The 14,272-nt window shown below is 32.6% G+C and overlaps 2 protein-coding genes across 2 annotated transcripts; one reads left to right on the top strand and one right to left on the bottom strand.

Annotated features, from left to right (window-relative positions):
• Positions 1 to 534: 534 nt before the first annotated feature.
• LOC140859852 (uncharacterized) lies at positions 535 to 3,344 on the bottom strand. Its single transcript, XM_073262448.1, has one exon. It carries the CDS (start codon positions 3,301 to 3,303, stop codon positions 997 to 999), a length of 2,307 nt encoding a protein of 768 aa, XP_073118549.1. The 5' UTR covers positions 3,304 to 3,344; the 3' UTR covers positions 535 to 996.
• A 4,305-nt stretch (positions 3,345 to 7,649) lies between these two features.
• LOC140859853 (uncharacterized) lies at positions 7,650 to 11,718 on the top strand. The gene is made up of 8 exons (XM_073262449.1): positions 7,650 to 7,979; positions 8,063 to 8,323; positions 8,629 to 8,912; positions 9,131 to 9,259; positions 9,756 to 9,878; positions 10,604 to 10,711; positions 11,140 to 11,318; positions 11,414 to 11,718. Exons 1-8 carry the CDS (start codon positions 7,832 to 7,834, stop codon positions 11,535 to 11,537), a joined length of 1,356 nt encoding a protein of 451 aa, XP_073118550.1. The 5' UTR covers positions 7,650 to 7,831; the 3' UTR covers positions 11,538 to 11,718.
• The last annotated feature ends 2,554 nt before the right edge of the window (positions 11,719 to 14,272 follow it).

Here is a 14,272-nt window from a genome sequence, read left to right as displayed (position 1 = left end):
ATGCTTTGTAAAGCTGAAAACATACGAAGCCAGCCACCTATTGCAATTGTCATAAATCTCAAACAGGACATCTAATTAATTGCCCAGACATGTTATAACAGGTTGGCCAAATGGTGTCATCATTACCGATGGAAGGGGAAAGGAAAGCGCAGCCGATTTTCTTGAAATGCCTCAAGTCAAAAAGGCGATTCCCAAACAAGACAAAGTTTTATCATTTATGACATGTGGATACACAATCATTACCGAATAACCATTTTACACGCCTCAAGAATTTATTTATCCTTTCTTGGGGCGGGGAGTAAATTTGAATTTTCAACAACAGTGATCACAAACTTATTTCAAGCTTAGACTGTTAGACAAGTTTCCAAAAGATTCAAATCTTTATGGTAAACATTATGTAGCAAAAAGGGTAAAAAGTTGATACACTATGAATAAAGCCAAGATTCGAACACAAGATAATTGAACAATAGATTGATAATTGAAAAAGATTAGTATTTCCTATGCAATGAAAACCCATTATGGATCCAAACGACAATTTGCTTTATATTCGCCGAGAGAAAAACGAATCTTTCCCACATAAGAATAGCATAATTCCGTATCATAGCAAATGAAATCTTATTTCATACTTTTATTTACAGCTTACAACAGTGGTGTAAGCAGCCACCTCCATGTACGTTTTGTGAATCGCTTCAAGCCATCGGAGAGTTGAACTGCTTACTTTGTGAATCATGAACTGTTTGAGTGCCGTCACCAGCAAGATATAGCAAACTGATATTCTAAAAAAGGAGAGGAGATAAATCCTCATCGGAGCATCATAAAACGCTAAATAAAGAATGGCAGATGTCTAATGTCCACCTATTCCATAGGCCCAATTCCTCAGGACACTCATTCTCACAGCAGTAGTCCAGAAATTTCATGTGTAAAGTTTCCTATATACCATGGATGTTTGGTATTGGAGTTCCATGCAAACACGGATCATAAAATTTATCCCCAAGCTCAAGAACTTCTTATTGCATTTGGAAGAAGCCCCTTCTTAGCCATATCTGTGAGGATATTAAAAACGGCATCCATGTTACCTTCTTTGAAATTCATCTCGACCATGACTTTAGCCGGCTCACCATCAGTGATTCTACAGCTTCTTAATAAATCTTGTAGTATTTCACTCAGCTCCTTGTTCATCCCTGCTTTGTGTAGTTCTCTAATTATAGAAATAACAGAGACTACATGGGGAACGAGTCCTTTGTGAACCATTTCCCTGTACAGATTGATTGCTTTCTGCAAGTTCCCATGTCTACAATGACCATGAATTAGAACATTATAAACTGCTTCACTAGGCTTGTGGTTTTTCTGAAGCATTTCTCGAAAAACTCGATCCGCTTCATTCATCAGACCTTTCATACAGAATCCTTTAATAAGAGCTACCCCACTTTGAAATTCAATATTACTACAACTTTCAATCAAGAAATCATAAGTCAAGTCATAAGGAACAGATTGCTCATAGAACAACTTCAAGAGAAGCCGCTTGGCTTCCTTGCTGCGAGCCTCTTTATTTAGCCCATTTATTAACACACTGTAGGTAACGACATCAGGAAAAAACCCCTTGGTGATCATTTCATCATGGAGACGTATTGCACTACCAATATCATCTTCATAACAAAAGGCATTTATAAGAGTAGTGTATGTACATTTGTCGGGTAGCAGACCAGTTTTCCACATTTCTTGAAATAATTCACAAGCTTCGGTTAATCTACGGACCCCACAAAGTCCTTGGATCAAAGAAGAAAAAGTAATGGCATCTGGTAAGATTCGCTTCTCGATCATCTCCTCTTTCATCTGAAATGCCTTGTCCAAATCCGAATTTCGACAAAAACCAGATATGATGGTACTGTAACTTACAACATCCGGATTTATTCCTTTCACCGTCATTTCTTGGATCAACTGCAAACCATCTTCGATGCTACCGGATACACAATGCCCATTGATCAATGCATTATAAGTTACAACAGAAGGTGAAAAGCCCCTACTAATCATTTCCCTTAGAAGTCTATAAGCTTCATCCATGAAGCCTTGTTGAGAGAAACCATCAATCAAAGTCGTATATGTTTTCTCATTTGGGCTAATTCCCCTGACCCTCATCTGATCATGAAACTCCATGGCTCGATGCAAGTTTCTCGCTTTACAAACACTATTTATCAAAGAAGTATAAGTCACCACATTGGGAGACAGCCCATTCCTCACCATCTCCGCATGCAAAAACAGAGCTTCATGCATATTTCCTTCCTTACAATATCCATTTACTAGGGTATTATAAGTAATTTCATCAGGAAGCAAGCCTTTCCTCCTCATGTCTCCAAAAACCATACCAGTCTCCTTCATTCTCCCTGCTCGACACAACCCGTTCAGTATCACATTATACGTAATAACATTTGGCTCCAATTTTTTCTCCCACAGCAAATGTAATAATCTATAGGCCTCGTCGATGTTCCCTATTTTACAGTATGCATCCATCAATGTATTATATGTGACCACATTCGGCAAACAACCCTTCTTCTCCATCTCCTCAAGTAAACCTAACCCTTTATCAATGTGTTTATTCGCACATTCCCCTCTAATCAATATGTTGTAAGTAAAAACATTCGGAGAAATGCCACTTTCCACCATACTACGATACACATTCCCAGCTAACTCTACATGTCCATGAGCTGAACTACGAACTATTGCCTCTAGAATAGAGTTATATGACAATACACTAGGCATGAATCCGTGACATTTAGCTAGACTTATAAAATTGAAAGCTCTATCGATCAGTTTCAAACTAGAAAGAGCTTTTACCATCAAATCAAACACGGCGGAGCTCGAGTTGCAAGCCTGGTATGTGTCCTTCAGGCATGAAAAGACTAAATCTTCCGTCTCATGATCGGGGAAAGCCACAGAAATCTCCTCCGCGAGGGCTTGAGCTTTCTTATAGAGTTTGAAGCGGGTAAGGATGTGAATGGCGAGACAATGACATTGCAGGTCATCGATGAAGAAGGGAAATTTACGCGCCCAATCAAGAAATTTGAGGGTCACGATGGAGTCGTTCTGAGATTGGATTAATAAATAGGAGGCGGACTGAGGAGTAAATTGGGGAGTTAAAGGGTCGAGATGGAACAGGTCGTGCCTTTTGAGAAAGGCTATGGCTTTATCGACGAGGAGAGTATCCGGCGGAGAGGAGAAAAGAGAAGGCGGTGGCAGTGGTGTTGTCGGCGGCGGCCGGAGAGGTAATGTGTGAAGGACACGCAGTGGGGGTTTACGGAGGGGCATTTCGGGAAATACCTCGGATAAAATCGGATGGAAGACGTAACAACGTTGGATGAGAAATTCTATTTAGCCCCTCAACTCTGATATAATTACGTAATATAAAAAATGAACGATTATTTACAGTGTCATGATTAGGGGTGCAAACGAACCGAACGTGTTCGTGAGCTTTACGAGCCCACTCGATAAATATTTGATTTGTATTCGAGCTTATCGAACTCGAGCCAAATTCGAACATGTTCGAACTTTTTTTCGAGCCGAACTCGAGCCGAAATTATTCTGTTCGATAGTTCGCGAATAGTTCGCGAGCCGTAATATTTAATTAATATAATATAATTATATAATAATATATATATATTTCGAACTTTCAAACCATAATATCCGAATAGTTCACGAATAGGTTCGAATATTTCAAACCGAACCCGAGCTCGAACTTCATTTCGAGCCGAACTCGAGCCAAAATATTTGAAATTATCGAACTTCGAATCGAGCTCGAACTCGAATATACTCTTATCGAGCCGAATTCGAACCTTAAAATTTTACCATTATTCGGCTCGATTCGGTTCATTTGCATCCCTAGTCATGATCAACTCTGTCAACCAGATTTATCAATTTAAATTATGAAAAATATAATATTTTTGTCAAAAATATTATTATTTTGCACTACGAAAGTATCATTTTTATTCATAATCATTTTTTTTCATTAGTCATGTTATGAATAAAAATGATATCATAATAATATTGTGTAGTATCAGTTAAAAATATTAATTTTTATTTAAAAAATATTACTTTTCACTCCATCACTATCACAAAGGTCGGCCCAACGGTAGTTCGAATCCGGAGGAGTATTTGGGAGGTTTGAGAATGCTGCTCTGTTGCACAATATTCGGATGGAATGGAATCAAGTATAGAGTTTTTGGATTAGGATCCTCCCACAGTAGGGGCTGCTGTGGAGGAAACGGACAGCACACTTCCTTTTCCTTTTCTTTTTTTTTTTTTCGTTTGTTTTCTCTTTTTTTTCACCAAGTTTTGTAATTTTTTTTAATTCTTTAACTCAACAAATTTGTTTTTCTCACTTTTTTAAAAAAACAAAAAAAATATTGGCTTTATTTTTTATTTTCTAATTTATCCAATTTTATTTTCAATTTTTTAATCCAATTTTCTTTTTTTTAAAAACATTTTTTTTGCCTCCAATTTCTACATTTAAACTCGTCTATTTTTTTCTTTTCAATTCAAGTTTTTTTAAAATTTACAATAAATAAGAGGAAATTTTGAAATTTTGGGACCGGAATATTCGGTAACACGAACCCGACATATTTCAAGACTTGAATATTCCGGACCGTGAATATTCAGGATCACTCGGGTAAGGAGAATAAATTCTGATTTTTTTTTAGTTTTCAAGATTTTGTTCAAAAAATACAAAAAAAAAATGATTATTTATTTAAAAAATGCTATTTAGAAATTTATATTTCTAAATATAAAATAAATATTCGACTTAAAGCATATAATATTAAAATATTTATGATAATTCTTCAAGTTTTTTTGTTAAAAGAAAAACATCATATGATATATATAATTATTAATAAAATATTATGATAAAAATTATTGGATAAATTTTAGTAAATAGATTGTCAAATTACATCTTTTATTCTAAATATATGTTCTAATTAGATAATTATAAATATCAATTAATTAAATTATTAATTTAATTTTTTAAAAAGACACAAAAATAAAATATCATTTCGTGATTATACTATATCTTTCCAACAATAAAAAATTATGTGCATTAAATCGATAATTAATTGTTATATGTGTTGAAATACAATAATATTTACCTAAATTTATTATTAAAATTATTAATAAAATATATTATAATATTATTTTAGGAGGGGTCGAGATCCTCTCGGGATAATGTTTTATTCCTGATCCCTCTCTCGATATTAATTTAGACGGAAAAAATTGCAAAACCTCGGTTTGAGAAAATGTTGGGTTGTGATTTTTTCGGGACGAAAATAAGATGCGATTCAGGAAAGGTCGGGATTTCGAAAATTTTTGTCGTCCCTACAATTTTTGTAAAAATAAATAAAATTGGGTAAATTAGAAAATAATAAAAACTAATTTTGTTTTTAAAAAAAAAGAAAGAAAGAAAAAACCTGTCGAATAACTTAAGTTAAACATACAAAAAAATACAAAAATTTGAAAGGGAAAACAAAAACAAAAAAAAAAACAAAAACAAAAAAGAAAAAAAAAAACAAAAGTTTCCTCCACAACACCCTCTACCGTGGGACCCCCATAGTGGGGGATCTTGATCCATAGTTTCTTTGCCAAACTTTAGTGAGATCGGCTCAGCAGTGGTTCAATATTTTTATTATTATTAATTTATTGATTGATTAAATTATTACAAGTAAGATATTAATTAATGTAATGTAGCAAAAGGAGAATAATATGTTGATAGGGGTTTGGTCGATGCTACCCCGAGGGTAGTGTCCTCAGAGTGATCTGAACGGACCATATCACATCAGCAGGTCAAATCATTTGACATGTTGATTGATCTTGTCCATTCATATCAAGTTAAGGGTTTTTTTTATTATTAATTTAAAAAATAAAAAAATTTCAAATTTAATTTAAATAATAGAGGATTGCAAAAATATTTCAATCTTTCACTATTGAGAGCAGACGGTACAAAAAAAAATGCATTGTTCGCTCATACTGACAATGGATGCTACCGACACTTTCACGGGAAATTCTATGCCAGGCAGATCGGTACTACCCGGTCTGCCAGATCCAATGGCCCCGGGCTATTGTGCACATCACATCATGGTGCACATGGTGATGTGCACAATGCCCGGCCGTTGGATTGCCCTCCGGGCACTGTCTCGGAGGGCAGCTAAGAATTTCCCCACTTTCACGCATGGAACCTTGCAATTTGCAGGTCCCATGTTGTAACTTTTTTTAATTAATTATATAATTAATAATATTTTGTAAAATTATTATTTATCATTAATATGATATTTTTCTAGAAAAATTTAAATTTTAATTTTAATTTTTGAATTTGATGAACAACTAAAAAAATTATTAAGAAGAGAAAAATAAAAAAATTACGATTAAAAAAATTAAATTGATTAAGTAAATTTATTTGTGATCAATTATATTTATAGAAAAAATAGTTAACCTAAATAAATATATTTCGATTAAATTTATTTTATATTATATTTTTTAATATAAATTCTATTTTTAATTTAAAATTTAGTTAGCGGAGTTATTGATTTATTTTAACTAGTGTATTGATGCACGCGTTACGTTCTTGTATAATATTTTTGTAATTAATTTGATTTATATCCAAATAAGAGTAATATCATGGTTGTAAAATTTTTTGAGAGATTAAACTACAATTTGAAATATCGAAATTAAAAAAAACACAAAAAAAAATAAAAGTGTAATATCTGAATCACATAAGGGAGTTTTGGTAGAAAAAAATATGGTGTCTAATAGACAAATTCTTTATATATAGAGAAAAATTCGTTGTATTTTTACAGTTTTCTACTATTTATATTAAATTTGAATTTTTTTATATTTTTTTAAATTAATAAAAAAAAACCCGCATAAGCCCTGTGGGCAAGTGTTTAATTACCTTGAATATATAAAATCATAATAAATAAATTTTTTTTCAAAAATAAAAATAAAATTACCTAGAATATTTGTTATAAGTAAAAGTCGAACCTAGACCCGTGTCTTGAACTTGAGATCTTAGTATCATTATAACATTTTTTTTCACCTAATTTTTTTTAAAGAAATAATTTTTGTATCTAAATTATTGTTCAAACTTAATTTGGACGGTCGCAAAATTCGATTGTATGGTTGTCTAGATTAATATATAAAATACCCTAAAAAAAGCAAAAGAAAAAAAAAGAAAAAAAAAAGAAAAAAAAAAAAAAACAAACAAAAAACAAAAACAAAATCTGTATCTTTATTTTAAACTTCATTTGTCCATGATAATCTTCATTTTTGTGCTTTCATTTTCTTTTCTAATTTAAATTGATATGAAACAAAATATAATCCATATATACAATAAATAATATTTATATTTTAATCACACACAACTCATTTTATTTTTAAATTTAAGTTGATATGAAATAAAATATAATACATATATAAAATAAATAATATTCATATTTTAATAACACATCCAACTCATTTTATTTTTAAATTTAAATTGATTTGAAACAAACATATAATATGTATACAATAAATAATATTTATATTTTAATTATACATGCACGATATGTATACTTCGAAGATTCGTCCATCCATAACTTTTTAGAACATCGTAATAATACACCAAAATCCCAAATTTGATTGGAAACCTGGAAAATTGCCTGAAAATAAATCGATTATATATCGGGCTCATAATTCCTTTCCGAAATACAAATATCTTCCTTCCCGCACATCGGACACAACAAACAAACGTGCTATATCACACAGTACACTCGCAAAAGGCTTCAGTAGCGGCAGATCGGTCGGCCGCCGGCGAGAAATGGGGCCTCCGAAGGCGGCGTTAACTATATCACAGCAAGCATTCGACGAAATGGTTCGGGAGAACATTGATGATCTCGGTATGGAACCTGCAGAAGCTCTCCAGGACGCCATCGAAACCCTTACCGTCCAAGGCGTCGATCTCACCGGTTAGAACTGGAAATTGGATTTAATTCCAATTATTCAGCTCATTTATTGCATTCAATATCTGCATTTTACTTGTTCTATCCAGGTATTGTGACTTGTGCTCCCGGAGAGAGCAATCCAGTGATAGTGTGTTTGGAGAGATTAAGAGAGGAAAAGGCATCGGAGCTAATCGTGGAATTGTTGGATGAATTAGCTGGTTTATGTAGAGATGACGGATCGGGGAATGCGGCCATTGCCAGGAGGAGTGGAGCGCTAGAATTGGTTATTTCTATTTGCATCAAGCTGCGTGATGAACACGATCCGAGATTGTCTTCTGGATTGAATGCCTTGGCATCATTAATTCAAGGTATAATACTTTGTGATACAGTTTTTGGCGACTAGAATTTAAAGTTTTGTTGTAGTTCCTTGAATCCCGATTTAGGAAATCTTAAGAGCTTTACTATGCTAGTCGTGATATCGAGCTCTAAGACTTACTTGAGGCGCCAAACATCTGAAGTATCTTGAAGTTGAAGACACGCTAGTATGTCACGCATCGAAATTTAAGCATATAATGGTGTATTATGCGGGGAATTTTTGTAGTTTTGGGTCGGACACAGATATATGTTTGTTTGCCTGGTTTGATTGGTGTTTATATACTGTGTATGTAAGCAGATCTTCCAAGCTCTGAAATTTTTAGGGAGAATGGTGGTCCAAAGATTATCGTAGGTATTCTAAGCCAGGAAAGAAAAGATGCGAGCATCCTGGATAGTTCTTTTTCCGTAGTTGCTGCTGCTGCAAGTGGCAACGAAGTTCTAAAGGAGTCATTCATGGACATGAAAATTGATGAGCTTATAGTCCAGATTCTGAAAGAACATAATGGGGAGAGCATTCCACGCATTTATGATGCAATTCGAGTCATCTTAACATCTGATGACAATCGTGTTGTAGCCTCGCAAGTAAGTGAATTTTGAGACTGTTAGTTAATTTGTCCAGGATGGATAGATCTGCAATTTGGTGTCGTGATTATCGCACTCGGAGAAAGTGGAAGTATAATGTTAATGTTAACCCTATTGGTGGTTTTGGTGCCTGATGATATGATTTTGAAGTACTGTTATGTATCATACAATTTTTCCATCTGTTCCAACTTCCAACTAATATAGTGTTATGGCTTTAGGTTTTTGGTTATGCTAGAAAATTTGCAAAGTTGGGAATTGCGAAAATTCTCGTGGACTCACTTCGTGAAGGACTCAGTTCACCTAGTCTAATATCCGCGAGCATAGCTTTGAAGGCTGTTGCTGTCAATGTAAGTTCTTCAAAGTTATTTTTAGTTGTATCAAATAGTCAGTGACTTGTTTTACATATTGTAAACCAAAATTTGTTTGGTTAAAAATATTGCATGGTTTGCGTTCTTTTTTTTTTCTTTTTTTTTCTCTATTTAGCTATGGCGCTTAGAGTTAAAATTAAAGACATAGAACCAGATTTTTCTAAGAAGTATTTTTGTTCGTGTGAATCTAGTTCCCTGTGGTAAATTCATTTGGGGGGATGTTGAAACATGTATGATGTTTGGTGATAGGGGACCTTCATCAAAATTTGTAATGTTTTTTTTTTAACATAAAAAAAAAAAAAATTGTAATGTTGAAGGCAAGTAAAAAGTGAAGGCGATTTAGTAACCAAAGGCTAGTATTCATTCTGCCGTAAGACCTAGGTTATAACATCAAGCATATGTTTCTTGTATCAAGAAATGAAATGAGAACGTTCCATATTTGGATTTTTTGACTTAGAGATGTCTATGGTTGCAGGATGAGATTTGCAGGTCGATTGCTCATGATGGGGGTATCAGTGTGATTCTCCATTGCATTGATGATAGCGGTCTACAGGGCAATAACAATGTAGCAAGAACTTGCTGTTCTTTGTTGTCTAAGGTGCAAACTTTACTTCAAACGGAAATCCTGTGTTTCTAAATATAGTTTGACTTGGCAGTAGTATTATGTTCAGGACTACTGACATTTGTAGCCTTTCTCTGGGCCAACCGAAATTTTAATAGACATTGTTTCACGTTAAGAATCAAGAGTGGAGGCTTTAAATGAGTTTGTTCATGTGCTTGATGGAAATTTGTTATCTAGATAGACACAGTCCTGCATGGTATTCCTCTGTTAAAATATTTTACATTTGAGAAAGCAGTAACCAGTTGATCGGGTGTAGATACACTGCCATATCCTTTGTCCTTTCCTGCCCTTATATTAAGGATCTATAATCAATTATCTTATTTTCACAATCATTGTCATTCTTGAAATTTTCACAAGGAGAAATGCTTATATGATGACACATGGCGACACACGCTCTAGTATCCATTTTGCAAGTGATTTGGGCCAACGTTTTAGATTCCTCACTGCTTTCAGTGTTCATATTATCGTTGCTTATACTTCAAATGCACAATGTGATGTGTACCCTGCTGTGTCAGATTATTTTGTTAAGGTGTTAGGAACGACGATTAATATTCCACATAGCATATGCATATTTTTGTAGATATTTGTCTTAGTGCATATGCATATTTTTGTAGATATGGTTCTTAGCTTTCCTTTTAAAAAATCTATTTTAGCATGATATTTATACTTCTGCGCATGTCTAACGTATTGTTTTTATTTAGCTGGCAGGAAGTGATGAGAATAAAAGTGCCATTGTCGAACAGGGTGGCATGGACAAGCTTATAAACCTTTCGACAAGATTATCTGATGATCCGTTGGTGCTTCAAGAGGTGACCATATAATTTAGTGCCAAATTTGTTTTTCCTGAACTAGTGAGATTACATTGTGCAGACTTATAAAAGCAAGGAGCTGTATATAGTGAGCCAATATTTAGCTTCAAGCAGGAATACCATCGTTATATAGATATGAATATGTCCATACTCCATAGTCGTCAGCAATAAAGCAAATCACACATTTTTCTTGTAACTAGGGGTGAAACACGTGAACCTTCATTAAATGTTTGTCGTATCAAAATATATAACCAGTAATAAGAATGAAATTTAATTTGTTTTAACAGCTATCCAGACTCTAGGATTCAATCGTTGTACCAATTGTTGCTTCCCAACATGGTGCTTATCATGTGATTCAATGAGAAATTTGAGAACTCGACATAGATTACCACTTGCTAGGCACTCATTCTTGATTCTACTTGGGATAGGTGATGTCAATTATATGCACACTGTGCTTAAGATCCCCCGAGAATGCAGCTCGTGCAATTGAATCTGGAGCTGGAGAACTCGCTATTCAAGCAATGCAGAGGTTTCCACAGTCGGATCAACTGCAAAGGAGCGCTTGTTTTATGATCAGAAATCTGGTGGCTAGAAATCCAGAAAACAGGTAAGCATTTTTGGTAGCACAACACTTGATGGACCGGTGTATAATTAAGTTATTTCTATCGATTCAAGACGATTAAGTCACTGTTTAACCTACAGAAAACTCTTGCTTGGTAATGGCATCGAGCAATTAATCAGAAATTCAAAGGGAAGCCACAGGATCTGCAAAGATGCTGCAACCGACGCACTGAGAGATTTAGGAGTGGATAATTATAATTCGTAGTCACACCAAATACAAACCTTCTTGATTCTTAAGTCCATTAGATTGGGGTCGATTGAGTCGATTCGATATCATTTTCCGATGTTTTCGCACATTTATTTTGACAAAATGTGTTGGAGAATGAACTGTATGTTAGATTGCATTTTTTAAAGAAATGGAATTCGTCTTGATGGTTTTGCGTGAGGCTTGATCGTGTTTTTTATATTTAATTTAATTTATTATAGTAAGATAAACTATAAGTCATTTTAAGTAAAATCTATGCCAGCTGACTGGAGATATCCCATGCATTTTAAACATATAAATTATGTAAATATGTAACGATTCTATGTAATAGTAGATGATCCGATGATTATAATTAATAGAGTTTGCTTATTTTAATAATCGGGTATTATTCATTTAGATATTAAAAATTATAATTAGAAAATCAGGATTATTATATGCTATGCTTGGAATACTTTTTCCCCTTAATATGGTCAAATTACAACCATTGGATCATCAACACACATGTCAATTTTCATAAAAATATAAGAGTCCTACATGATCTAATAGTATTAAAATAGAGAATCTAATTGTATTGAAATAGCAAAAAAAACACTTCCGGTTAGAGGTGATCACGGTCCGGTTTGACGGTTTTTCATAAAAAATTCAAACCGAATTGCCAACTGTGGTTCGGTTATATTTTATTTTTTTAATTACAATTTTATATGTAAAATCGTTTTCGCGGTTTTTGACTGTTTTAAGCGGTTGCGATCAGTTCGCGGTTTTTTTTAATAATAAGTAAAATGAAAAAAAAAATAAAACTATTCAAATTATTAGAACAATAAATGAAAACTATAATAAACAAAATAAAACTAAATAAAATAACAATCAAGTGACAAAATAAAGTTAATCAACTATAATATGTTTAGACAATGTTGAAGATTAATATTATATATAGAAGTAGTAAATAGATTAACAAGAGAAAAAGAGAGAAATTTTTTTGAAGAAGAGTTGGGAGAGAAGAGAGTGAATGCGGCATAGGAATTTATTGTATATAATGTATATACAATGCGCTATAAATATAACCCTAGCTAAATACAACTATACATGACGGTGCGGTGCGGACGGTTTGGGCCAAAAATTATAACCGAACCATAGCGGCGGGGCGGTTCCCCTTTTTTTTAAAAAATGCGGTTATTTAAAAAACGAGTTACGACGGTGCGGGACGGTGCGGAACGGTCAATTCGAACTGTTTTGAAAAATTTTGATCACCTCTACTTCCAATATAGCATAAACTAACCCAAAAAATCAATCATGCAAATTTGGAGGGTCGCTCGAGGAAAATTTCATCACATATTATCTACGCTATTAATAGAGCAAACGATCGTAATGTTATTAATTTTTGATGAAACATTTTTCTAATCTCATAATTGCTTCGCCCATTTTAAATTTATTACTATTAATAAAAAATGCATATTCTTTACGTGTGTATATATAAAAGGTTTTTTTATATGTTTTTTTTAAAGCAATACATGAAGTGAGTAGGATGATTAGGGAGATAGTGTATAGGAAAAGATAATTATAAAATAATATTTTTTGGTGTCATCAAAGTACGTAGTTAGTATAACATGCTCGTCTTTTATATAATAAAATAGATATACAATTTGTTCTTAAGTTTGACTGAAATCATTATCGAGGATTTTAAAAATTAATTATATACAATACATAAAATTCACATGATCATGTTACACATACAAAGTATGTGTATACAGTGGCTGGTATGTATTATAGAACTTTAATTTTGATTAATAAATTTGAAATACTTTTCCCAGTACCATAAACATATTCTTTAATTACAATCTAAAAATATATATTCTCTAATATCAAAATTTTCCATGAAAAAAATATGAGAAAATTCCATGTCACATTGTGAGAAATACTCTCCTATTTTTTTTTCACATGTTTGCGCGAACACCATCATAAAAACACAAAATAGAAAAAATATTGATGAGATTTGCATTTTTTTTTACAATGAGATATTGAAGTTAACATCTTGAACCAAAATATAAAAAGAGGATATTTTTTTCGTATGTAACATATAATACCCAGCAAAAATGATAGGTGCTGTTACCATGATTCCACGGAGCATTTCAAAAATTAATCATAGTCAAACATAAATTTTAAAAATACTTTCATTTGAATTAAAAAGAAAAATCATGCCTATTTTAATAGGTGGCAATTAATTAATTTTTAAAAGAGTCAATTACATATATGATATATCTCTCGGAAGGTTAATCATAATGACAAAAAGATTCAATCAACTTTGAAAATTACGTACATCTCTCATCGAATTTATATTAACTTACATTTACATTCGTTAAATTTGAAAATTACATAGACTGAATAGAAATTTTTAATATATTAATATTACCACCTTTTTTTCTCGTTAATATAATAGAGCATAAAATTTTAAAAAAAAAATTAAGAAAAAAGTACAAAAAATGAATATAAAAATAAAAAACAATATTATAGTTCACGCGATATATTTAAGTGAAAAGTTGAAAAAAAATTTAAAACCCTTTGTAAAATTAATGTTTGACCAATATTATTTTTTATTCCAAAAAAAAGGAACAGCGATAATATTTATATATATTAAATGGAAAAACAATAATATGGGAACAATAAATTTTATGTATTACTTAAAATAAATATTAAATAGACCATTTCTGACTAAATTTCTCGACCCAACAAAAGCTGCG

Source organism: Henckelia pumila, chromosome 4 (genome assembly GCF_033568475.1).
Source record: "Henckelia pumila isolate YLH828 chromosome 4, ASM3356847v2, whole genome shotgun sequence".
Taxonomy (NCBI): domain Eukaryota; kingdom Viridiplantae; phylum Streptophyta; class Magnoliopsida; order Lamiales; family Gesneriaceae; genus Henckelia; species Henckelia pumila.
Note: the sequence above shows the minus strand (reverse complement) of the source record. Positions and strands in the feature narration are given on the sequence as shown.

Excerpts from the sequence above, each read along its gene's own strand:
- LOC140859852 (XM_073262448.1), bottom strand. The coding sequence starts at position 3,303 with ATGCCCCTCCGTAAACCCCCACTGCGTGTCCTTCACACATTACCTCTC.
- LOC140859853 (XM_073262449.1), top strand. The coding sequence starts at position 7,832 with ATGGGGCCTCCGAAGGCGGCGTTAACTATATCACAGCAAGCATTCGAC. Across the intron at positions 8,913-9,130 it reads ATCGTGTTGTAGCCTCGCAA|GTTTTTGGTTATGCTAGAAA; the intron begins GTAAGTGAATTT and ends TTATGGCTTTAG. Across the intron at positions 9,879-10,603 it reads GCTGTTCTTTGTTGTCTAAG|CTGGCAGGAAGTGATGAGAA; the intron begins GTGCAAACTTTA and ends GTTTTTATTTAG.